Source organism: Monodelphis domestica, chromosome 3 (assembly GCF_027887165.1).
Source record: "Monodelphis domestica isolate mMonDom1 chromosome 3, mMonDom1.pri, whole genome shotgun sequence".
Classification (NCBI taxonomy): Eukaryota; Metazoa; Chordata; class Mammalia; order Didelphimorphia; family Didelphidae; genus Monodelphis; species Monodelphis domestica.
Genome location: NC_077229.1, coordinates 128,738,701 through 128,765,848, shown reverse-complemented (window position 1 = coordinate 128,765,848; position 27,148 = coordinate 128,738,701). Strand labels below are relative to the sequence as shown.

At 38.4% G+C, this 27,148-nt stretch overlaps 1 protein-coding gene across 4 annotated transcripts in view; it reads right to left on the bottom strand.

Moving 5' to 3' along the window:
- Nucleotides 1-3,253: 3,253 nt before the first annotated feature.
- Nucleotides 3,254-27,148, bottom strand: part of ASAP1 (ArfGAP with SH3 domain, ankyrin repeat and PH domain 1) — a 522,736-nt gene continuing 498,841 nt past the window's right edge. For all 4 annotated transcript variants that reach the window (XM_056823080.1, XM_056823081.1, XM_001381404.5 and 1 more), the window contains 5 exons: nt 26,247-26,316; nt 24,169-24,227; nt 14,843-15,345; nt 12,732-12,854; nt 3,254-6,310 (listed from right to left, as the gene is read on the bottom strand). In XM_056823080.1, the coding sequence (XP_056679058.1) occupies nt 6,236-6,310; nt 12,732-12,854; nt 14,843-15,345; nt 24,169-24,227; nt 26,247-26,316 (830 nt within the window). In that variant the 3' untranslated portion in view covers nt 3,254-6,235. The remainder of the gene's footprint in view (nt 6,311-12,731; nt 12,855-14,842; nt 15,346-24,168; nt 24,228-26,246; nt 26,317-27,148) is intronic.

Below are 27,148 nucleotides of genomic sequence, written 5' to 3'. Positions count from 1 at the left end.
CTCCAATTTTCTTGTGTGTTATATGTTGCAACCTCCCAGCTGTGTGAATCTGGGCAAGTTACTTAACCCCAATTTCCTAGCTCTAACCACTCTTCAGTCTTAGAATTGATTGATTTCTACAACAGAAGGTAAAGGTTTAAAGTACATTTTAAAAAGAATACTGGAAAGATGGTTAGGCATCAGGTGATAAAGGGCTTTAGAACCAAACAGAAGATTTTAAATTTGATTCAGGAAGCCAGTAGATTGATTGGTCAAAGGGTAACATGGTCAGATGAACTTTGGGAAGATCAATTTGACAGCGGAGTAAAGGATGGAGCAACAGAATGGGTACCAATGGGGCAGTGAGTTTCATGTCATTGGAGATACTTAAGTGATTGCTGGAAGTATATTTAACAAAAATGTTGCAGAGGGGTCTCATGGTTTCTCCTTTAGATTCTGTAATCTCCTACCTTTACGATCCTTTATGATTGTTCTTCTGTATCCTTCATTGGCTTTTCATCTTCTATAATCTATTATTATATTATAGTGATATATTTTATATTAATATCACAAGTGTTTCTATAATATTAACATTTACTAATAATACATTTATCCCATTGGATCCTTGTTTCTTGTTCTTGGTTATTTAGGGGGTTGTGTGGCTCAGAGAGGGTGTTCTCTATAATGGAATTTAGAAGCTTTGGTTTTTATTGCACTTAACCTTGCCCACAAATCTAATGGCATCCATAGGCTGGGCCGTCATGTCAAATGGAAAAAAAGAATTGTGTTGCTAGAAATTTTGAGGCTTTTTGGTGGGGCTGCTTGATAACATGGCATCATCTATGCTATTGGGTCATTCTTAGTAAGGGCGCCAATTTGCTGGAATCTGTTTGCTTAAAAACCCAGGACTCCCAATAAAAATTTTTTGGGAAAAATCAAATTATTAAAAAAAATAAAAACCTAAGACTAAGGACTTCTAAGTGGTCAGGTAGATCTGGTTTAAAGGGACCCTGGTAGATTAGATTGATCTGGAGGCTGTCTAAAGGTTTGTATTCACTGGGGTAAGGAATGGGTAAAAAGTGAACAAATTCCCTTAATCATTATTGGGGATGATAGCCCAAGACAAGACTTCTTGAAAATCCCCAAATAGGCCTAACTCCCAGAGGTCTGAACTGGTGTGTCCTCGGGGTGCAGCACATCTAGGAGATGCTGGTCATGGCTCCTAGGTCGGGCTCTTGTCTGTTTGACATTCATTGGCATGTTAATAGTCTCCTAATAATCCTTGTAAGGAAAAGTTGTGAAGTCTTTGCCATTCCCCATCATAAGGTGTGTTGTCATTTGAGTGGCAAAATTGGATCAGCATGAATTTTAGTCTCAGTTATTAAAAGAGTGACTATTTATTCAGTGAAGGAAAAGATTTCTGATTTGTAGGAGTGGGTGAGACCCTAGAAAACATGACCCCTAACGTGGGATCAGCTGAATTAATTACCCAGGCAGGTAACTCAAATTCTCCATTTTGCTTTAGCACTCATGGCTGTCACTAAAAGAAAGTCCCCCCCCTCCTTTACATAGCTAACCTTACAGCATAGTACCAGACAGACACAGCTTAGGTATTTCATAAAACATTGTTGTTGGATTAAGAAGCGAAGGTTTCTTGACAAGCGAACTAGAGATTATCTGTCTGGTTAATTTAGCCTTCCACCCTGCTGCACAATCACCCTCCAAATCCATGTTTTGACTACGGTACGTAACTTGAACAGGGAGACTGTTCTCAGATTCTCTGAAGAAAGATGGAATGAGTTACTGTAGCTCAGCGATTCTATATCTAGGTTCTGTGGACATATTTCAGTGAGCCCATAAACTTGGATGGGAAAAGATGCACCTAATTGGAATTTGGTATTTCCTTCAATTATTTAAAAAAACATTATGCAGGGAAGGGGACCAGAGGTTTCACCAGACTGCCAAAAGTGTCTATCAGACACAAAAAAGGGATAAGAACCTTTGCTTTGGACCAAGCACAGGTTTACAGTTTAAAGGGGTCTTAGAATTCCTCTGGTCCAGTCTCCCTGATTTTACAGAAGAAACTAAAGAGATTAAGTAAATTACCCAAGCTTTGCAAGGTTCTCAGCTCCACATTTGGCAGTCTACTCAACTGCACCAAACTGACTCTTTGATTTTATGGTTACTTTGCTTAGACAGAAAAGTCTATGGGTCTTACATGTTCTTCCCTAGCTCTAGGTAATGTGCTGTAGGTCTTCCCCGAATCAATCTTTTTTTCTAAATGGAGTGACGGGGGGCCGGGGGGAGAGGGAAGGGGGGAGAGAGAGAGAAAGAGAGAGAGAGAGGGGGGGAGAGAGAGAGAGAGAGAGAGAGAGAGAGAGAGAGAGAGAGAGAGAGAGAGAGAGAGAGAGAGAGAGAGAGAGAGAGAGAGAGAGAGAGAGAGAGAGAGAAGGAGACAGAAACAGAGAGGGAAAGAGGGAGGGAGGGAGAGAGACAGACAAGAAACAAGAGACAAGAGACAGACAGAGGGAAAGTTAGTGATTTTTCTGTGATAGGAAATGTTAACATCAATTTACTGTTAAAATTTCATTTACTTGTCAGGGCTAAAAGCAGTCATCTAGATCAGTGTTATCCAACTTAAATAGACATGGGGTCCACTAAAGTGTACATAAGGATCTCTGTGGAATGCATAATGACTTAGAAAACCACATTTTAATATTCTCTATGTTTGATTACATTTTTGTTTCTTTTGTTAAATATTCCTCAATTGTGTTTTAATCTGCTTCAGGCCATGGGGGTAGTTGATCCCTCTGGTCTAGACTGACTGCACTTACCATTAATGCCTTGAGAAAAATGGGACAAAGTGGCAGTGTTGATGTTTCCTACAGGCACAGGAGACTACTTGATACTCTATAACATAGCAAGATTTTACTTAAAAGGGCTACAGATAAACTCTCAAGTCTCTATCTCCTAAAGCACCTGTTGGTTGAGTTCTTAATTCTTTCTGCCTAGAAAAACTGTTGCCAAAAAGAACTTAATATTTTTATAATGTTTTAAAATGAACAGAATCCTCTCTAACCCAAAGAAATACATAGGATCATATATTTAAGAGCTGGAAGAGACCTTCACAGGTCATCTAGTCCAACACCCATTTTACAGATGATGATGATGATGAGCGAGCTGAAGTTACTTGTCCCTGGATCCCAGAGTTCATCGATCATTCCACTAAACCATCCTGCCCCTCTCCATTCAACAAAGGGGCAGGATTCAGATGTTTGGGATCAACTGAGAATATGTTTATTTAAAAGCAATTTTAAATATTTAAAAAAGTAGAAATTAATACATACAGTACTGGAAAAGAACTGTCACATTAAATACCTGTGAAATGACAAGTGTATTGATGTTTGAACTTTAACATTCAGATGAGAAGTTGAAATTTAACTGGTGGCATGACCAGATCGAGGTTCCTATACACAACATGTGGATGTTCTAGGCAATAAAAAAATAAATAGCAATCGCCGTTCAACAGTAAAATAAGACACATACTATTTGCAGAACATACTTTCCCCTCTGGGGGAAAAATAAAACAACTAATTAGCTATTTTTTTTTGTCTATAAGTTTCCATACCTCCAAAATACTATGTCATGTACAAAATTGCAGATAGTGGCTCACTGAGATTAGGTACAATATCTGATTTAAACTCAATCAAGATCATAAAAGGTATCCCGACCTAGATTTCCTATGTCCCACAGTAAGCTGGAATACAGAGAACACCAGTTTCTGACAGAAACATTGTCTCATTAAAAAAAATTGAATAAACCTAGAGATATTTCTTCAGAAGAGGTGACAAAGAATAGAGTTGACTCCATGGGACTTTGCACATGTAAGTCTTTATAAGTTTGGTTGTCATTGTTTTTTTAAAAAACCAGTTTATTTTAAGATCACCTGAAAATACACTAGACCACAAAGATCATTAAACTTGTTCTTTAATGCAACTTAAAACACTGTATGAACAAATCATATGGAATGCTAAATAAACCCAGTACAGCCAACATACTGAGGTGAGTACTGCTGCAGAGTGGACATCATTGGAGTTTGATTGTTTCTGGCTATGTTCATTTTGGTTTGTGAATGAGCTCTTGTCATCATCATTCAGTCTTGGGACTCAGAAGGGACCATCTTGTTTCAAAGATGTGACAACTTGATGGCCATAGAGAGGAAACAATTTATTCAAAGACAAACAGGCGGTGAGTACAAAGATGGGGCTTAAACCAGGTCTTCTGACTCAAGCCAAGTGTGGTTTCCACCATGCCACACTGTCTCCAAAATCAAGGGCCAGAGAACCTAGCTTAATGACTCACCCAAGGTCACACAACCAGTAAGTATCAGAATTTGAACCCGAACTTGTCTCTTGACTCTAAGGTCTAGGGCTTCTAATGCTGTACCAAGCTGCCTCTTAACTCATGACACCGAGAAAGAAATTGTTTTAAAAATCATTTTTTTGATAACAGTTGATAAAATAATTTGCATGTTTCTTCATGCAAATTTTATTAGGCCATGATTGAAGTTTCTGTACTAACCATTTACAGAGAACTACATTAATATTCACTGAGCACTTTCAGCTGGGCTAAGGAGACTTCTAAAGGTTTTTGTATGGAGTTGTGCTTTTGTGAAACAAAAATTTCTCACTAGCTGCCAAGACTATCTGCTTAAAAATATTAGTTTTATACACCACTGCCAAGATAGTTTAAGCAAATGGAATGCCAGAACCACACATGAGAGAGACTCAGAGAAGATGACAGTGGCAGCAATTGTGGAGCAAGACTATTGCATTCTGTTCCAGCATCAAGACTGATGTAAAGAGGAACCAAAATAAACAGTCATGTCCTTAATGATCTAATAAATTGCTGGAATGAAAAGAAAATGGAGTGCGGCGAGTTCACTTTGGGAAGTGTGTTTGGTCACAGTGCAATTCATAGCAGCTTTGAAGGTCCCAGTTATGAATTGGTTAGAAGGTAATTGGTATACTGGCTAGTGTTTTCAGTGGGAAAACTATCCTCTGCAACGGTAGATTAATGAAGATCGCAGGCAGGAAAAATAAAAAAGAATTGCTACTGAAAGTCTCCAATGGTGACTTGCAGGAAAGGCAGCCTCTTGAAGAATCCAAGAACAAGTGATATCATTGGAAGTCAGTGGATTTTCAGCATTGACAAGGCTGAGGACACTGACTTGTAGTAGAACATGGAAAGTCATTTTCCAAGAAAGCCAATTGATTATAAACCAATACTGTTGTGATCTTATGTTTCAGTTTTAACCATAATCAAATTTAAAAAATAAAGCTAACATTGTGTTTTAACTTAGCCATACTATTCCTTTATAAAAGGTAAGTTTCAGGTAAGCTTCTAAATGCATGCATAATGTAAACATACTAATATTTTCTAGCAGTCCTTGGTTATTGAACATTGAATGAAAGAGATCTTTAGGAAAATGTACTTAAGAGATTTTAAACGTTTGCTAAAATCATCATGGGATATATGTTCCTTTTGCATCATGAGGTAATATCACAGGGGCACTAACCATGGAATGGTATAAATTCACCATTCTTAAACACGAACTAGGCTATGAGCATCTTAATATGCCATGGAGAGCTGGAAGGTCGGTGAACATTTCTCGGAAAGAATAATACTTACATGTAACTGAGCACTTTCTGTAATAAATACCAAAGTGGGTTTCATAGCTGTAAACTGTATACACTGATAACTGCAGGCTCGTCTGTAATGGATGTAAATGGTTTTGATTGGAAAACAGAATCTAACTCTCCACTAATTTTTTTTTTTTAGTCACATAATTGAGAATACTGAATTGTTAGGAACAAAGAGTCCATTCTATGCACTTCAACGGTTGATCAAGACCATCTCTATTTGGAAAGCTCTAAGTCCATACACTTTTTGTTTTTGTTTTAAACAGCATAGACAGAGATGTAAGTGCTAGATGCCAAGGATGGCTTCAGCAAACCCAATAAGGCGTGCCAGATTCCAAGGCTACCTTAATACTGGCAAAGGCAGAATAACGCGGTATATTTACAATACATAATATAATTCACCTCATGAGGTGGACCTTAAATGAATTTCGGATTCTGTAACAGCAGCTATATACACATTGTGCACAGGATTACAAGGAAGTGGCAGCCGTCTGCTTTCGCTAAAAAGCCCGTCTTGCATGGAGGATGTGCAACGCTCAGAGGCTCGCGTCTTGCTAGTCGGACAAGATATGTACGAAGGACACAGGGAAGACCCCCTTCCTCTCTGGATGTCCTTCGATGTGACCAATCTGTAGGGAGAGAAGACACCATCGTTAACTTGGAAATTCTGTAATGACAACCTGCAAATGATTTGTCTTTGGTCCAGACCAGTGGTTGCTTTGTGGAGGGAGGGAGGGAGGAGAGGCTCTCCCCGAGATGGCGAATCCCTTCACTCATGTAGAAGAGTGACTCATTTCTGACTTATATTCTACTTTTGGACACCTTTAATGGTTAGAAGACTAAATTGGCCCCCCCAGGGGCTGATCCGCTGCTCCTTGTTTTGCTCTTCTAAGGTCCATGAGAACAGGCTGAACTCTTTCCACATGACAGCTCTACTCAGGTTCCTAGCCCACTGAGAGGTTGAAGGACTTCTCTAGGTTCACATGAGTCAGAGCTTAAATTTGGGTCTTTCTGACTACAAGGCAGGTCATCTCTGCCTTATATCACACTACTGTTGGTAAAACATAGTGGTGGAGAAAAAAATCTAATACCAATCAAAGATCATTCTAGGAGGTTTTGAGGCTTTATTTACTTTATCCTCCTCATTTCATGGAGGAAGAATCTGAGGACCAGAGAAATAAAATGACTTAAAAAACCCTGGCATTTATTTAGCAAATCATTTATATGTAGTAAAGTAATTCATTTAAGCCTTTCAACAACTCTGTGAGGTCATTACTAGAGATATTAGTCTTATTTTACAGGTGAGAAAACTGAGTCCCAGAGAGGTTAAGTCATTTTTTCAGGGTCTCAGAGCAAGTAAATTGTGAAGATTGGATTTAGCTATCTCCTGATTTAAACAATGAAGGTACTTAGCTCTTCCTTGACAATGAAGATAAAATTGTAATCCCCTATTTTTAGATTTTAATCCCCAAAATGTTAACTCAGTATTTAAAGTAGACCGATCCATTTTAACTACAAAAAAGTATTAACTAACCGCAAAAGGTGTTAACTAACTACAAAAAGGTGTGAACACTCATTTCATACATTGAGTGGGAGGTCTGTGACCCACGTGTGAAAGAAAAAAAGTCCTGGGGAGGAGTGTCTGCTGTGTGTGATTGGTAGATGTAAAATTTAGGGGAAGTGACACAAGAGAAAAAGGTCTTTAAATAGTGGAAACAGAGACACACAGAATAAATTAAGATTGATTAAGAATGAAGAAGAGTCACTTGGACGAGAGACTGGAAGACAGACACTCAGACTTGGAGTGAAGACACTTGGTTGTGGAACTGGATCCCTGGAGGAGCTTGTACAGGAGGCTGCAGACTGCTTTCCTTTTAGACGGTCACCATGGTGAGTGGAAAGGCTGACTTAGTTTCCTTGCCTTTCTGGAATATGAACCTCTGAGAAAGGTCCATCATCTTGAGACTCCTTTCCCCTGGCTGGGGCTTAGAATTTCTATTGGCTCTGAGGAAGCCGGAGCGCGCTCTCTCTCTCTCTCTCTCTCTCTCTCTCTCTCTCTCTCTCTCTCTCTCTCTCTCTCTCTCTCTCTCTCTCTCTCTCTCTCTCCTTTTCTCTCTTCCTTAATATTTTCCCTCTATTGTAAATAAACTACCATAAATTACATTTTACTTTAGTAAGTCATTTTGGGATTAAGTAATTAAATCCCTGGAGACCACCAATTTAAATATTCAGGTTCAAACCAAATCTAACAAAATGTTAGAGGTAGGAGACTCTCCAGTCAGTAAGTCATATTGCCATTTACCCAAGATGTTCCAGGCCAACCTAGAACCTAAGCTTCTTGATTCCCAGCCCAGGCTTCTTCCCCCTACCCTGTGTTCTACAATGGCTTACAGAAGTCCCAAGTCCCAACATATGCTGTGTAAAGCACTCATGGAGGGCTCTGTGCCATGCTTCCTTAGGGATCTAGTTAATGCAAAGAGAAAAGCATTCAGCAAGCTGAAAAGCGAGGGAGGAAGAGGAAGTATGTGTGTTAGCTTAAAATAGGAGATAGTTCTCGCATCCCTCCATACAGGATGAGGGGTTAAACACAGAGAAAGATTCCTTTTGGGAAGTTACTGAAGGTTTATTTACCTCCCAGGGTTGTTGTTGAGAAAATGGCTCACAAAGAGTAATGCCTCACAGTTACTGAATGCTTTAAGGTCCTCAAAGTGCTTTATGCAGATTTATCTTATTGGTGCCTCAACAGCCCTATGAAGTAGATGCTATTAATATCCCCTTTTATGAGATGAGTAAACTGAGGACTAGAGAGAGTCTAAATCAAAGAGCTAATTAAGTATTGGAAGAAAGATTTGAACCCATATTTCCTGGACTCCAAGTCTAGTGCCCTGTCCATTATATATAATGAGGGTGTCCCCCCTCAGCTGAGGTTAGTGTTCTTGGACCACTGTGTTAGTCCCTACATGACATTCATAGTCTTGAAACCAGATTTGAGCTCAATCTCACTGAGTTTTGGTTTTCTTATTCAAAAAATGGAAATAATAACATTAATAGCTTCAAATTTGTCCTGAAACACACTGATTATGGGCAAGGCACTTAATTTCTGTCTGCCACAGTTTCCTTAACTTTAATATGGGGATAATAAGAGCACCTATCTCACAGGATTAAATGAGATATTTTTAAAGCACTTAGCATGGTGCCTGCACAGAGTTGATATTTAATAATGCTTATTCCTTTCTTAGAAAATTTGCAAATATTTTCATAGTACTCCTAAAAATTAAATAAAGATAAAGACAAAGTCTTTTTGTTCTCACTATACAGATCAGAAAACTCAGGCTTAGGCCTGGTAAGTGACCTGGAAGGACTTCAAAACCAAACATCCTAGTTCCAAGTTCAGTTCTCTTTAACCTTCACTTTGCCATTCAACTCAGTTGGCGTAAGAAAATTGCTTTGTAAAATATGTGTTATGTTACAAATTTCAGTCTTTTCAGTTGTGCCCAGTTCTTGATGATTCCATTTGGGTTTTTCTTGACAAGATACTGGAGTGGTTTGTCATCTCCTTCTCTAGCTCATTTTACCGATGAGGAAACTGAGACCAGTAGGATTAGGTGACTTGCTCAGGATCACACAGCTAGTAAGTGTTTAAGCCTGGATTTGAACTCAGGAAGATGAATCTTCCTGACTCCAGGCCTGGAACTCTCCACTGTGTTCACCTAGATGCCTCCATGTTAAACATAAGCTGCTGCTAGTATTATTCTTTATATTTATTTGGTTTATTGTATACAGAATGTGTTATTAATGGACTTGAAAATGGATGGTAATTTACAGAAAGGGATGGATAGGTTCTCATGAGAATGTGATTTTATATCTTCATCCTACATCGTCTTCCAAGGACCCTCAACTAGAGGCACTAGTTTCATGCCTGGCAGAAAAATCATTGATTACCTCCCTTAGTCTTTTGTGATCTAGACACAGAAGTTCCTCTTTGTAGAGAAAGAAATCACACTTAATTCTGTCAAAAAAAGGAGAAGACAACAAGCTAAGAGCAACCAAAGGGACCCTTGCCAATAAATTAGTCTCTTCATAAAAGCTTTTCTGTTTTTTTTTTAAGAGAATAAGCTTATCCTTATGGATATGTTAGCTGAGCTATATTTTCTAATCAATTCATGACTCCTCTTCTGCCTTCAGCAAGTCTTCAACATCCTTAAAAAATCCCATCACTTGATGATACATGTATAACCCAATGGAATTGCTTGTCAACTCTGGGAGGGAGGAGGGAGAAGATATGAATTGTGTAACTTTGGAAAACTTATGTGTAAATTTGTTATTGGATTAAATAAAGATTAAAAAAATCATCACTTGGTGGGGCAGGTAGGTGGTTCAGTGGACTGAAAGCCAGGTTTAGAGATGGGAGATCCTGGGTTCAAATTTGGCCTCAGACATTTCCTAGCTGTGAGGTTCTGGGCAAGTCACTTAACCCCCATTGCCTAACTCATAAGGGTTACATAGTATTGATTCTAAGACAGAAACTAAGTGTTAAAAAAACACCCAAAGACTCTACCATTCCCTCAAGCTTATTCTCCTTCTTTTCATAGTTAAACTCCTGGGGAAAGGTGTCTATACACATTATGTTTACTTTTTTCTTCCCTTATTTCTCATTCACTTGAAACCAGGCTTCTAATTTCCATGCTAATTAAAACGACTTTCTTCATAATTATCGAAGATCTTTTAGTTGCCAAATTCAGTGATCTTTTCTTAGCCTTCATTCTTCTAGACTTCTGGTAGCATTTAACACTGCTGACCACCCTCTTTCCTCAGTAGATTTTTGAGACCCTGTTGCCTCAGTTCTTCTCCTACTTGTCTGATTTATTTCTTTTGCTGGATCATCATTTGTGTCCCACTTTCTAACCATAGGCTGTGTCCTGGGTCCTCTTCTTTTAGCAACCTCATTAGTTCCCATCAGCTCAACCAATCAACAAGCTTTTATAAACCACTGACTATGTGCTAAGCATTGTGCTAGATGCTGGAGATACAAAAGGGGTCCCTACACTCTAAGAGCTTACTTATGTGCGAATGGAGAAAACAATATGTATATCAATCCATCCATCCATCCATCCATAGATCCATCCATCCATAGATCCATCCATCCATCCATCCATCCATCCATCCATCTCTGCCTCCCTCCCTCCTTCCCTCTACACAATACACACAGAGAATAGTCTTGAGTAGCTATAATGGGGGTGGAGGGGACACCGTGAAAACTTCCTGCCTTTAACGTTTTTCCACAAAAAAAGTTATAAATCAGGGCATGTAGGTGCTTCAGTGGATTGAGAGACAGACCTGGACATGGGAGATCCTGGGTTCCTAGCTGTGGGACCCTGGGCAAGTGACTTAACCCTAACTGCTGTAAAATTTAAATTAATAGCAATAACTTCAACTATTAATTTTATAAAGTTTATTAATAATCACTTGAAGTAGAAGAAAAAAGAAGTAAAAAAAAAGAAATAGAAGTTAAAAGCCTAATTTTCTAACTAAAGTAAGACCACGTGTGTAAATTCTCTTGCTTGGCTGAAAGCCAGCTTCAGTAGCTCCGTTCAGAGAAAGAGAGAGAGGCAGGGTGGGTCACACCAAAATATATCCTCCCTATGTTAGCACATAGCATAAACACACAAATGGGATGCTGGGTAAGAGAGCCCTGGGGAGCAAAATAACATCCACACACTGCTCAGCCTCTACCACTCTTCTGCTTTGGAACCCATACTTAGTATAGAATTGAAAACTGAAGGTTTTATTTTAAAGGTATAAGCATACTAAATTTCATTTTCTTATTTGAAAAGTAAGCTTTATTTTTAAAAAGCACTCAACTTAACTATGAATATGATATGATCAAATGTCTTAGAAATATTCCTCTTGGCAAAAATGGTGTTACAGTTCAGCCTTGAAAGAGGCCAGGGATGCCAAGAGGTGGAGATGAAGAGGGAAACCATTCCAGCTATGAGGGAACAGCCAGTATGAGGGCACAGAGACAAAAGATACCTCAGTTTCCTCATCTGTAAAATGGGGATAATAATTGTTACCTACCTCCTAAGGTTACAGAATGCAGCTGGGTGGCTCAATGCTTGGTCTGGAGTCAGGAAGACCTGAGTTCAAATCTGGATTCAGATCCAGGGCAAATTCCTTAAACCCTGTTTGCTTTAATATGCTGGAGATGGAAATGGCAAACTCTCCAGTATCTTTTCTAAGAAAACTCAATGGACAGTATGGTCCACGGAGTCCTGAAGAGCTAGGTATGACTACACAACAACAACAATAACAATCCAAGGTTGTTGAGAGGACCACAGGAAACAATTACTATTAAGGGTTTAGAACGGTGCCTGGCACATAGTAATGTTAGCTGTAATTATGATGACAAAGATGTATCCAGATCCCCCACACCCTGAAATCATTGTGTATTGAATTTATATATATTTTGTATTTGCTAGAACGGGATCCTCTTGAACCCAGGGAATATTTTTTTTTTGTCTTTTGTTCCCAGTACCTAGCACAAAGCTTAATGTGGGCTTGCTTTTCTATTAAAGAATAGAAATAGAAAAACATGGGTTCCACAAAACCTTGGACTGGTGCAAAGTTTTACTGGGTATTGTGATGCTGCTATGTGGCATGTGTGAACAATGAAATGACTTTTCCGATCATTTTCAGAAGACACAGAATTTGGCACTACAGAATTAGGTTGCTGAAGAGGATGGGATCTTCCCCTGCAAGAGTGGGAACTGGCCTCAGAGCTCTTTTAGGCTTCAGAGGCTCTATAGTATGGGTAATTGCTATTCTGCATTTTGAAAATAATCTGTCTCACTCACTCCATGCAAATCAAAATCAGGAAGTTTAATAGGATTCATGAATTCCCAAATGGATGCTTTACGAGACGAAAGAGGCAACACTGGCAAGTGATAGCAAAACAGGTGTCCAGAGAAAATGGTTGCTGCGGTACAGAAATGAGACCCAGTGATATTGCTAGAGCCCTTTTCGCAATGGCAGGAGACATGGGACACTTACCCACCACTCTTGGTCTTCTTCACCAGTGACAATAATCACTTCTCCTTCTATGAACGTGAGCTCATCATCATTATCAGCCTGACAGTCATAAATGGTCTTCACTCTCCTCACTTTGTTCTTTCCCTTAGATCAAAGAAAATGCAATTTTAGCTAAAAGAGCAAAAGATGAAGAGAGAAACGGGGATGGGGTGCTCCATTATCAGCAAACTTGACTTAATGCCTTTTTTATGTATGTGAGAAAGTCAACACTTTGGGGGGCAGAACCTGGCTTCACCAAAGATACAAAACACCAAGAGAAGTCTGGTCTTTGTTTTGCCTCCCTAACCTCATCTGCGTCATTCTGCCCAGCAACATCAGTTTGCTAAAATTATAGAACCATCTAAAAATGCTTCAGGAAGAGATGATGTCAACTGAAATGTGCAACTTCTGCATATTTAATATTGGGTGTTAACGATTTCATGAGTCTCAAGAAAACTGGCTTTACCAGGAAGAAACAAGCTGGTTCAAAACAAGGGAAAGGAAGCAGTTTGCCTAGACTTCCTTACTGGGGTTTGGGAGTATGTATTGCGCTCTACTTTGTTTTTAATTTTCCATTTTTGATCAGTTCTGACTTAAGGGTTTGGGGTAGTAGGTTTTCTTTCCTATGCAAACAAAAACAAGGAAACAAATCTAAATATCGTTTCTAAATATGGTCCCAGATCATTGGCTAACTCAATTTATGGAACATGAAACAGAGAAAGTAGTTCTGTGAGAATTGATAATATCTATAGAAACTGTTGAGAAATGGATAGGTAAACTAAAAATATAATGATGATGGTGATAATAATAATTATTTATATAGTACTTTGAAGTTTGCAAAATATTTTGCAACCATTATCTCATTTTGCCCTCATAACAATTCTGGGTGTTAGTGTTACATCTATAATCATCCCCATTTTACAGATGAGGAAACAGAGGCTGAGAGAAGGTTAAGTGACTTGTCCATGGTCACATAGTTAAGTGTCTGAATCTAGATCTGACCTCATACTTTCCTGTCTCCAGGTCTAGCCAGTCCAAAATCCATTATGCCACTTTATCTTATATCCTTCATTATAATGAGGATATAACTGGTATCCTAAACAAGTGGTCACACTGCCCTGCTTCCCTATTCACTTCCCTCTTTTGTCACCGAAAGGTTTTACTCTTTTACTTTCTATAATACTGAAATGTAATCATGGGCTCACAAAATTATATCTGCAACTGGATACCTTTTTCTTCTTCCAACTTAGAATCAGAGATGCTCAAGAGTCAGGAAAGACTTTAGAGGTCACAGATTCACAGAATTGTGGAGCTGGAAAGGACCTTCTTTTTTTGAGGCAATGTGATGTAGTACACGGGGTGCTGCACTTAAGATTTAGGAAGACCAGAGCCTGAAAAGGCTCCGGATACTTAATAGCTGTGTGACCTTTAGAAATAGCACAAAACTTCTTGGGGATCTGGTATCCTTGTATCTAAAATGAAGGAGTTGGACTCTTAGGACCTCTAAATTCTTTCTAGATCTAAAACTATATTTCTATGATTCTATTCCCTCTAAGTCTAGCTAGTCCAATACATATCTGCACAAAACCTGATCTCCATTTCCCACAAGGGGTTCTCCAGTCTCAAATGGAAAACCTCTAGTGAAGGAAAGCCCATTCATGTCTTACTCAAATCATTCATTTCACTTTTGGATAATTTTAATTGTTAGGAAGGTTTTATTTACATCAAATCTAACTAAATTTGCCTTTTGATGCTTCTACCATGGCGCCTACTTTTGTCCTCTAAAGACAAGCAGAATAAATCCAAACTTTTTCCCTGTCTATAAACTTTCTCCTCTTTTGTGACAAATTTAATCCCCCCCCCCCTTTCCTTCTCCTACTTGAAAATAGCTACCATGTCTCCCCATTAAGTCTTTTTCAAGTTCACCACCAGTGGTTCCTTTTATCCAGTCCTCACAGAACATAACTGGGAGAGGTCTTCTAACCTAATTACATCATGCCAGAATGTAATGAATGGCTAACTAACTTGGGTGAGTGGTTTTGTGGTTCTATTTCCCCTCCTAACTTTATACCCAATCTTGGTGATTTACTCACTGTGTTAATTTTTCTGGGAAGAGGCACTGGTGTCTCTGGCAGCGTGGGCGTTAGGTCATTGGAATCTTCTGAGGCTTGCTTTTGGAGAGAGTCTCGAGATTGGACATTAGGAGAGAGATCCGTAGTGTGGAGTTTCTGATTCACCTCCGACGGTTGGGTCTTCGGTGAGCTTTCTCCAGCTTGGGATTTGGCTAGCAAGTCTCCTAGTTGTGGCTTTGGGGGCAGGTCTTTTATTTGTGGTTTTGGAGGTAAGTCTGAGAGTTGTGGCTTGGGTGGCAAATCTCCAAGTTGAGGTTTTGGGGGCAGTTCTCCTGGCTTAGGGGGCAGATCTCCAATCTGAGGTTTAGGGCCCAATTCTGTAGGTTGAGGTTTGGGAGGCAGGTCTCCAGGCTGTGGCTTCTGTGGGAGCTCCAGTGGCTGGGGTGATTTCTGAAAGATTTCTGGAGGGACATTAGATTTGTCTATGGAAAGATGATGGATGGTTTCGATTTTCCTTAGCGCCACTGATCAAAGCAAACAACAAACAAGGAATAGGTCTTAATATTACACAATACAGGGAAACTCTAATTTCTGTCTATCACATTTATCTTAAAAGGTACCCAATACTCTAAACTGAACACCTGATAATGAGACATCTCCAAAGGGAAAAGAATCTTCAAACTATGAAGGTGAAGGTGAGATTTTTAAAAAGATAAAAGCCAAGAAGCTAGGCAGGCATCTGAATAACCTTATGAACAAGATGTTCAAACTATCTGCATATTTGATGGCTGAAACGGAAAATGTGAACTTGTTGATTGAAAGGAATGGTTATGAGATGATATTGTAAAGTTGAAAGACAAATGGACAATTCTGTCTGTCTGAAACAGTAGATGTCTTAATATTTTATTCAGTTTGGGTTTTGTTCTCATCCTCTCATGCTTAAGCTATAAAGATAAAGAGATCTGGAAATAGCACATCTTGCATGGTTTTACTTCAGGGGTCCCCAAACTATAGCCTGTGGGCCACATGCAGCCCCCCCAAGGCCATTTATCCAGCCCCCACCGCACTTCTGGAAGGGGCACCTCTTTCATTGGTGGTCAGTGAGAGGAGCACTGTATGTGGAGGCTCCACAAAGCGCGGCGTCGCTCACGTACAGTACTACTTTCGGAGACATAATCCTTTGTGCGGTGCCTTCTTCTGAGAGTAACTGAATGAGAACGAGGCGCCGCACAAAGGAATATGTAGCAGCACAATGGAAGACATCAGCATGGTGAGCAGTGATCTGGGGGGAGGGGATTCCACACTGTGTATACTGCTGCCCGGTATAGTGGTGGCAGTAATGGGCCTGTGCAAGGTGTGACAGGCCCATCAGAGCCAATGCTGCAGCCTCCACTCTCCCAGACAGCGGGTTACAGATTTGTTCATAGTTGTTTTTATAGTCCAGCTTTCAACAGTGTGGGAGACAGTGAACTGGCCCCCTGTGTAAAAAGTTTTGGGACCCCTGCTTTACTTGAACATATTTCACAGATATCTCTGCATGCCTATCATAACATGGGAGAAGGCTACAGGTTTCTTGATGGGAACATGGTGTCATTTTTATTAAGTTAAACTGAGAAATGTTCCTAGAGAGCATTCTTGAATAATTGATTGAGAGGTTCTCAGTAGGAAATGGAATTATTTTTATATGAAATCACAATACTATGAAAATTGGGCACACTGTCACTCTGTAAGAGGCATTAATATTTTAAAGTGTGATATACACTGATCTACAACTATATTGCATGTGAATTTTTAAAAGAAAGAAGTTCTCTCAGCCATCATCCATAAGAACACTATAAAAATCAGAAAAGCTACTGAATGCCTCCCCAGTGCTTCCATTGGAGTCACTGACCTAGAAACATGTAGAGGGTGATATAGAATAAGTGGCAGATCTAGTTATTCTTTTGTCTAAATAATTTTTTCAAAAATGAGATTTTAAAACAAAACCCTTAAAATAAACTTCACAGTCAAGCAAAACAAATTTCCTCACTGGCCATGTCCAAAAAATAGATGTCTCCTTCTGTACCCTGACTCCATCACCTTTCTGTCCGAAGATGGTAAGCATGCTTCACCACTGATTCTTTGGGAATCATGGTTTATCACTGCATGGATCAGAGTTTTTAAGTCTTTCAAAGTTTTTTTATTTTTAGGGTATTATTGGTTTTGTGTAAATTGTCCTAGTTTTGCTCACTTCACTCTGCATCAGTTCATAAAAGTTTTTCCATTTCACTCTGAATCCATCCCTTATGGAATAATATGATTACTTAACATTGATACGATTTTTGGTCAGTGATTCTCTAATAGATGGGCATCACTTTAGTTTCCAATTCTCTGCTACTACAAAAAGCTGCTAAAAGAATTTCTGTACATAAGGGTCCTTTTCCTTCTTTCTTTGGAGAGAGAGACCCCTGAGAAGTCCTAGATGGGGGAAGCAGGGAGAACATGAAAAAGGGAACTGGATCTGTAATTTGGCTCCTGGAATGAATTAATAACTACCAGGTGCCACTTCTGGGTAGGAAAGCACCTGCTTCAAGCATTTTTCTGTGGTTCCTATACCTGGACCTATTTTTATCTCCTGATGAACAACCATACCATGCATACCACCCTACTCACACTGTAAGAATCATTTATTTCAACGTTTATCAAATTTGATGAATGAAGAGCATTTTGCTAGGTGTTAAGTGAGACACACAGTTTAGACATGCCATGGTGCTTTGCTTTTTGTCGTTTTAGCTGAGTAGGAGAATACACAAACACACATTAACTATGATGTGGAATGTTCCATGATTACCTAGGTGCATCCAAGAGGACAAAACAAAGTAGAATATTAAGTCTAGGGAGGGAGATATCATTACCAATGTGGGGAAATCAAGATAAAGTGGCCTCTAAGATGGGGTTTAAAAAATGAGTAGGCTACCTTCCAACAGATAGGTTAAGGGCACAGAATGAGACAACTATAATTTGGACATGGCATCTCTAAGAGGAAGTGAACCATCAAACCCTGGTTCAAATCTTTTTTAAAAGATAAAACTCCTATATTTGGTAGGTATCCAGATGTTTTGCTTAACTATGTATATATGTTAACAAGGAATTTGTTTTTCAGTGGGGGTGGGAGAAGGAAAAACAAGGTGGGAAAGAAAAAATACTTTTAAAATGGAAAAATAAAACTTGAAAAAAAAGTTGTACAAGAGACTTAAATTTTATGTACAATCCTTTTTTACTATGCATATGCAAACGCCCATTCTATTTGGTGTATATTTTAAGTTCACAATAAAGATAAAGATTAACAAAAAAAGGATAAGTAGGAATTCAACAGGTAGAGGGAAAAACATAGAAAAGTTAGGAAAATATCACATTTCTGCTAAAAATGAGAGTATGACATTTCTATTTTTATGAGATTTCTTTGTGTTCTCATTTTTCTTAAGGGCTGATTTTTGAATCTAATTCAATTCATTGCATCTAGAAATTCAAAATCTAATGATTATGATATCAATAATAATATAAAAGAATTGCTCACATTTCTATATTATTTTAAGATCTATAAAGGCAATTTCTTCCTAACAATCCTGAGGCAAATAGTATTATAGTATTCCCATTTCACAGATGAGAAAACTCGGGTACAGATGGTACACTTCAGATGGTATTATCTGTATGATCTATCTATCTATCTATCTATCTATCTATCTATCTATCTATCTATCTATCTATCTATCTATCTACCAATCTAAGCCAAATTTCTGGTATCAAAGAATGTTCAAACTTTAAAATCAAAATTAATGAATAAAACACAAATTTTATCATCCTGCCTTATTCTGTCTTTATGATATTTATGTAGGAATCATATAAGAACAAGAACTCTCTTATCCATGTTCACTTTTAGGATACTGTTAGATTTGGGGAAACTGATGCCAGCAGCCTGACCTTAAAGATTCCAGATTTTGCACAGATTGTACTTATTGGTAGGATAGATAATCATTTGCTAGCTACACCTAGTCACCAGCATCAGAAATTTTTTTCTTTTGAGAGCCAAAGCAAATATCCTGCCATAATATGAATGAAGAGAGAGCCTCAAAAGGGCAGGGCCTGCAAGAGTTAACTTTTATCACCTATACTTTCAGGACTTTTCTTTTCTCTTGATGACCCCACTGAAATACCATTGCTAAATTACAAGAGGCCTCTATTTTTTGAAGAACCAGGGAAATGACATGTTAGAATGGGGTTACAATATACTGCTGCATGAAAGTACACTTCTGATTCTACAAAGTGGCCATAATTTCATAATTGTAGGGGTCTCTTGGTATAATACAGTCTCTCTGTAAACAAATCAGATCCTTTAGACAGTTCAATTCAATAAATTCTGCACTGTGTGCAAGGAGCTGCGCTGGGTGCCAGAGATACAAAGACTAAAAATAGAATATTCTCTGCTCTCAAGGAATTTATATTCTTCTGGGCATATACAACATGGAAGGAGATCACTTGCTCTTTGGAAGGAAAGATATGGCAAATGTGGAGAGCATACTAAAAACCAAAGACACCATCTTGCTGACAAAGGTCATTATATAGTTAAAACTATGGTTTTTCCAGTGGTAACATATAACTGTAAGAGTTGGACTGTAGGGAAAATGAGTGCTGCAGAATTGATGCTTTTGAAATGTGGTGATCAAGAAGTTTTCTGAGAGTTCCTTGGACAGCAAAGAAACCAAATCAGTCAGTTCTTAAAGAAATTAACTGACTATTCAGTGGTTCAGTGGAAGGTCAAATGCAAAAGCTGAAACCTAAATACTCTGGTCATATAACAAGAAGATAGGACTCAATGGAAAAAAACCCTGATGCTGGGAAAGATTAAAGGTAAAAAGGAGCAGGGAATGGTAAAGGATGAGATGGTTAGAAAGTATCAAGGAAGTAACAAAAATGAGCTTGGACAGGTTTTGGGAGACAATGGAAACCAGAAGGGCCTGGTGTGCTATGGTCCATGGAGTCACAAAGAGTTGTTAGGCATGATGGCAAGATTGAAAAAACAAATGATATAAGTAAATGCAAAACTGTAAAAATTATTACACAAAATTTAGAGCTCTAACAACAGGGAAAATCATGAAAGGTGTTAGGGAGATATATGAGGCAAATAGAGTTTAAATGACTTGTTCAGGACCACTTAATAAGAGTTTGAATTTGAACCTGTGTTTTTCTTGATTCTGAGCCCAGAATTCTAGAGGTAAGGCATACTACCTCTTGTAAAGCATAATTTATAAAAGAAAAATCACATTAATAATTTTTAAAAGCTTATTTGAAGTAAGGATTTAATTTTCTCTCTACAAAAGGCTTTTAAAACCAGGTGTCCCTAGTGGTGATATTGGGATGGAAGAGTGTGGGAAACTGGGCAAGCAGTCAAAGCCCACAATAACTTTAGATGTATCTGTATCTAGAAATGAATCTGTGGTTCTAGAGCTAGGTTGCAGAGACCATGAGTTCTGAATTTCTTTTTGATTTTACACTTTATCTCCCTGGCTTACAGTATAGCTTACCTGGATCTATTATCCTGTTACTACTGAATGATCTTTTTCTTTGCATTGGTGGAACTTTGCCAATGCAGTATGTGACCCTATATAAATTACTGTGATGAAAAATTAATCATTTGGATCATCTACTGATAAGCTCAACTTGAAGATATTCTGGTGGGATGGACCTGGCAATGAGTTCTGGTGGAAACCCCCATGCCATGACCATAGATCACAGGGAAGGGACCACTGAGATCATCACTTCATTTAACCCTCTTACTCTATACATACAAAAATTGGGGTCCAATGAGGTTAAATAAAACTTCCACAGGCAAGAAAATAAGAGAATTCATAACTTAATGGCCAAGCCACTCTGGAAAGCAATTTGGAACTATGTTCCTAAAGTTACTAAATTTTGTATACCTTTTGACACAAGAAATACCACTAATAGGCTTGTGGTTCAAAGAGATGAGAGAAAGAGAAAAAACTTCTAGGTACAAAAATACTGATAGCAGCTCTCTTCAGAGTGGGCAAAAACTGGAAAATTAGGGGATACCTCCCTATATGACAAACTATTTAGCCATACCCCAATATAGTGATACATGAATGGTATACAAATATAATAGAATATTATTGTGCTATGACAAATGTTGACATAGATAAGTGAGGAACCTGGGAAGACTTTTATGAACTGATGTTGTATACAGAAAGCAGAACTAGAAGAATAATTTTTACAGCCTCTAACAACTCTGGAGACTTTAGAGCTCAGATCAGTACAATGAAATTTATCCTCTACCTCCTGCTAGAGAAGTGATGGACATAACATGTAGAATAAAGCACATATTTTTGGACAAGGCCAATGTGGGAATTAATGTTTTGTATTACTATACCTGTATTATGAGAGACTTTTTTTCTTTTTAATTGTAGAATTGGGGGTGGGAGTGAGAGGGAGAGACAATAAATGCTGGTAAAAAATGAATAAATGGGTAAGTTAAATGTTTACAAATACCTTTACAATTTAGGAAGCAGAACAAAATCCACTGCATAAGAGAAAGACAAAGATACTCTGATAAATTTGAGAGGGGATAAGGGAGGAGAATTCAATCATTCCCTTCCCCAAAAAGCAGCCAGAGAGGATTTGAACTTAAGTCCTATAATACCAAATCCAGCACTCTTTCAGGATGCCACAATGAAATACTGGAGGACTGCAAGTCTTTATTATGATCCAGGATCAGATGTGTCTAAGTGATAAAACTGTTCATTTTAGTTTTATATATGGTATATTTCAGATGAACTCTCATTCAGTTTTAGACTCCTTCCTTTAAACCTGCTTTCTTAACTATATTTGAAGAGAAAAAACATAACACTAAGCTCTGGTATAAATGCCCTCTAATACCACCTAATTATAGTCTAGAGGAGAAATTTTGATCCCTGGGATGAAGCCTTAATTAAACTTCCTATTTTTCTAGGCACCTAGTACAGTGCTTTTTTATACAGAAGATGCTTAATGTTTATTGATTAAATCATCATTTATATTTAATTAATTGAGCATCTACTGTATGCAAAGCATTGGACTAAGCATGAGCTGAATATTTTCCTAACTCCTGGATCTGTGAATTTCATCCACTATGCTATACTACTTCTAGTGTAAGCTTACCTCAAATATTCATTAATATTTAATAATAAGTACTTAAGTTTTTAATAATACCTGGGGGCAAACTTTAGTCCTTTGGGAAGAGAAAAGTTTGTTCTGGGCAGGGGCCCCCATCCTTGGACCTCATAAGAATGAGATATGGTTAATCAGGTAGAAGAGGGTCTCATGATAAAGTGAGCTACCAGGGAGGCACATATGTGGAGAAATAGGCTGAAAGGGCCAGAAGGGGTATGGGGGGAAGAGTCTGGGTCAGATACACTAGATAAAACTTTTCAGTTTCTTTGTGAGGGCAACTTTTTGGTTGTGCATAAACATCTAGAAAAATATAGAAAATTATCTTAGGGGGAGGAATGCTAAACTTGGAGTCAGGAAATTTGGTTTGAATTTTTTGGCTTTAGCACTTCTATTTAACTTTCCTACTTAAGGTGGCTAGAGAAGGTATTTAAATCTCTTTGAGCTTGTTTACTCATCTGTAAAATGTACATATTAATGCCTATATCTCACATAGTCCATGTGAGGAAAGCATTTTATAAAAGGATTCTATAAATGAGAGCTATTACTTTATTATTCATTATTACCATGGGGCCAATGGCCCTTTCCATTCCCACTAAGACAGAGCCAACAGCATTGGCACCTTGTATGTGGTTTTCTTTCTCAGTTCCTTCCTTCCCGCACTGCTGAAGTTGGGGCCTACTTGGATTCCAAGTACACCACAATTTGTCAGAATGCTTTAAAAGAGAAAGACCAGCAGTCCCACATCACCACTTTCAAAAATGAAACTGGAATGTTCCTCTTGCAAATGAAGTTTGCTTTGTAAAGGGAAGACAGTCTGGCAAAGGAGTTGAAGGCCCTGGTTGGACATGGAGGTGGCATTTTCTTCTTCTGCTGGGAACCCATGTGTACTGATTGATGCCCTGCCCCAAACAGATGCTCCCTTCAGTAGTATTGTCTTTTATGAAATTTAAATGTGGCCACAAAAACAAAGGCTTTGATGTCTTAATAGTAAACTCAAGGAATTGAGAAAGGGACCAAAATTCATCTGAGAGGGATGCTTTGGGTGTAGTTTTAATTCTACTTAGTTTTGAGAGATATATCTGGCATTAGAGATATTGCCAATGATTTGATATCTAACTTGATATCAGAGGCGAGGGAGAAAGAAGAATAAAAATCTGAAGTTTCTAACCTAGAGAACTGGGCAAATGTTTTTGACATTTAAAAAACAAAATGGAACTCAAAAAGAAGAGTTGACTTTGAGAAAAAAAAAACCCAAGTTCTTTTCTGGACATGGTGAATTTTATCTTATTGTTTGGAAAAGAGAGGAAAACAGAACCATGGATGGCAATATTTGTGTATCCTTTCCCAAACAATTATCTTTTTGTAGCTGTGCTAAGATGTCAGTCAGACAAAAAGCATTTATTATGTACCTACTATATGCCAGTAGCTGAGTTACATGATGGGGAGGTTAATAGGCAAAAGACATTCCCTACTTTCAAGGAGTTCACAACCTAATGGGGGAACAACAAATAAGCAAATATGTACAAATTAGCTACATGTAGGATACATAAGAAATAATTAAAAGAGGGAAAGTGCTAGAATTAAGAGGGACTGGGAAAGGCTTCTGTAGAAGGTGAGGTTTTGGATGGGACTTGAAGGAAGCCAACAGGCTAAGTCAAAGAGAGAGAACTTTTCAGGTAGGGGGAATAGTTAAGAGAAAATGCTCAGAAAGGAGAAATGGAATATCTTGTAGAAAGAACATTAAGGAGGCTAACCTAGTGTTTTGGGATCAAAAAGTATGTGCTGGAGAGTAAGCTATAAAAAAAGGTAGAAAAGTAGGCTGAGGCTAGGTTTATGAAGAGTGTTGAATGTCATACAGAGAGACTTTGTATTTGCTCCTTGGAGACAAGAGGGAGCCACTGGAATTTAAAGAGAGTGGGTGGCAGGAGTGGGGATTGACAGGATCTGATCTATGCTTTAGGAAAATCATTCCAGTGGTTGAATGGAAGACGAATTGAAATGAAGAGACTTAAGACAGTTGGTCTACCAGCAGGCTATTAATAATAATGATCCAGGTTTGAGGAAATGAGGGTCTGTATCACAATGCCAGTCAGAAGGATTTTCTTTCTACAATTCTATATAGACTTGAAAAAGTTAAGCCATACCTTTCTGAGGTAGTTTCGGAAGAACTCTTGGGCCAAGGGCAGTCTTTGCAGAGCCAGTACTAATAAATAAATAAATAAGAATTATTATGACTTTAGCCAGTTACAATATTAATAGCCAAGTTATTCTTCAAGGATTTCATAGCACTATACAGACTAACTTATCCTTCCAATGTTCCCATGATAGAAGATAGGCTTAAATTCCCACTTTATATAGATGGAGAGTAACAGGAAAGATTGCAAAGAAAAAGGAAAGCATCACATCTGGAACCATTTCCCAGAAGCTGGTCAAAGGAATTTAATTTTTCTTTCCTTCTTTCCCTTGTTGTCCCTTGGCTTAGGGTGAAGTCACCAGAGAATGCCCCAAAGGCAAAAGTAGGAGATGCTATTATAGTATCTCAAAACCACAAACTCAGTAATTAGCATCCAAGGGAAAAGGAGCCAATGGTTTAGTAACCTCCATTTACAGGACTGGGAAACTAGATGGACAGGCAATGATAGGGTGGCACACCCAGTGCTGTACAGTAAGGCAGCAATAAAAAGGCATTTTGCCCTGGGATTGGTCCACTAGAACACTACAGACCTTAATTTCTATTTTATTTTATTAAAAGCGGAATAACCAAGTTCAAAGAACCTCAGAAAAAATTTAAACAAAAGCAAAGAGGATCAGCACCTAAGTTTTTTTTAAAAATAATGTTAAAGACCCCTTAAGAATGTTCCATTTAAACAGCGATTTTTGCTATTCTCCCTTCAGGTGCAAATTTGGGATTTCTTTTCTAATTGCCTTAACTCTATGCAAAGAAAAAAAAAACTAGAAAAGAGAAAGAAATAGGAAAACCTAACTACTTATCTTTCTTCATATAGCTTCTCTTTGTTTTTACTTCTTGCTCACCTCTAACCCAACCCCCTCTCTCCCCCTCACCATTTATCTCCCAAATCCTGTTTTAAAGTCATTCTTGCCCCCCTACCCCCCAAAATCCATTTCACTTGAGAATCTGTACCACCCTGTGGGAAACCCTAGGATAAAAGTCTCTGGGAAAGAGCCATTATGAAAGACCAGTGGTAAATAACTGCAGGAGAACAGGATTTTCCTTATAATATTTCTGAGTTTGTACTTATAAAATCATATTTGGACTCCTTGGCAAGAAAGCACATGTATTACTAATTGATATTTGTGTTTTATATAGTGGGCAAATGTTGCCTACTGACAAAGCTCTAAAAAGAGATCCCTTTGGTTTCTGACAATCTACATGCCGAATTCCCCAGAAGGTCATGCCTTCACAGGGGTCTGGGTCACCCACTGTGCAAAGGGAGGGAGAGGTCAGCTCTTAGAGAGTGAGTGGGAGGCAAAGATCCTAGAAACCCATGAATCACCACCAGAATCTGGTTTACAGATCTTCATAACACCAGTGAGGCCAAACACTGCTTAGGGCAGTAGGAACATCTGGTTCATTAAAAGGGACCCTACACAGACTGTATTTTAAAGAGCCTTTTGGAATAATCTGGGAGAATAGGAAATGGGAATTTTGCTATGTACTTTCCATCAAATACTGGTAAGTAATGCAAAGGAAAACTGCTGTCCCTAATTTGCCAAGGCTCTTATCTCAAAAATAGACATTTTGGGCAGCTAATAAGCTATCTGACTTCTGAATTAGTTGTTTCCTTTTCTGAATCTCAAGAGACTGAACCAGATGATCTCCAAATTCACTTCTGATATTGTATGGGTCTTACAAACACTACTTACACTGTACTACATAAGCCTTTTGCAAAAGGAAAACTTTGGAAGAGAGTTTCAAATTCTTATAAACCTCCCTTGGTGTTCTTTGCTCCCGAGTTCTATTTCTTCCCTAAATCCCATCCTGAACAGTGGAGTCAACAAAGAGAGTGATTGTAATATCTTAATTTAGCTTAAATGTCTGAAAATGGTGGTAACAATTTTTTATATCTCCTGGATATTCTATGAAATCTCCTGGCCTCAGGTCCTTTATTTATCAAATGATACTGGCTCTGCCATGCTATAGATTCCATTAAACATAACTGTATGAAAACAGCAAGCTACTGATTGTTCAATATCAACTTACCTTGATTGCTGAGACATTCCTTCAAACTTGTTAGCAGTTTTACTGGAAGATGATGGACCCATGTCGTTACCTAAGGAGAAAAAAGAATTGTTGGACTGTGGCTAGGTAGACTAGACTCCTACCTCCAGAGAGGAAGCATCATCAACTGGGTAACAATAGGCACAATGCTTGTGAGCAGCCCCTTATACCCAAGTCCTTCTGCCTGCCTCGTGTGCATCCTTGCCTAACTTACAAAAGACTGGTACAATCCTAAGGTGCCTAGAGTATGCTTCCTCTAGAAGGGTGCCTCTGAAAAAGTCTTCAGCTCCTCCTTTTGGAGCTCCCGACTCTAAAAGAAGGCCAAGTCTAACTACGGCAGATCAAGTTTCCAGTTCTGAGCTCCCTTGCCTATATTCTTTGATTCAGTCAAACTGGCCACCTCTGTTACTCACTTGGGATAATTCCTGTCCTTCCTTTGTGCCTCTGGCCTGGTCAGTCCTCATGCCTGCAATGTATGTATTCCCTCCGAAACTCTAGTGCATAGAGATCTATTCTTTGAAGATTCCAATCAGACACCATCTTCTTTTATTTTTCTCTCCAGATTATGTCAATACATTTTTCAATAATCATTTCATGACATTTTGAGATCCATGTTCTCTCCCCTCGTCATATACCTCCCTTCTCCCAAAGATCGTAGGCATTATATAATATGGGTGGTACATTCAGGCACCATTTTCTGCAAGAAACTTTTCCCTGAGACCCATAATTGCTATGGTCTTCCCGCCTAAATTACTTTGTATCTAACTATTTTGTGTGTGTGTATCAATAAAAATAACTAGTATTTTTGTAACATTTAAGATTTGTAAAGTGCTATACATATGTTATCTCATTTGATCCTTAGTCCTTCGAGGTAGGTATTATTG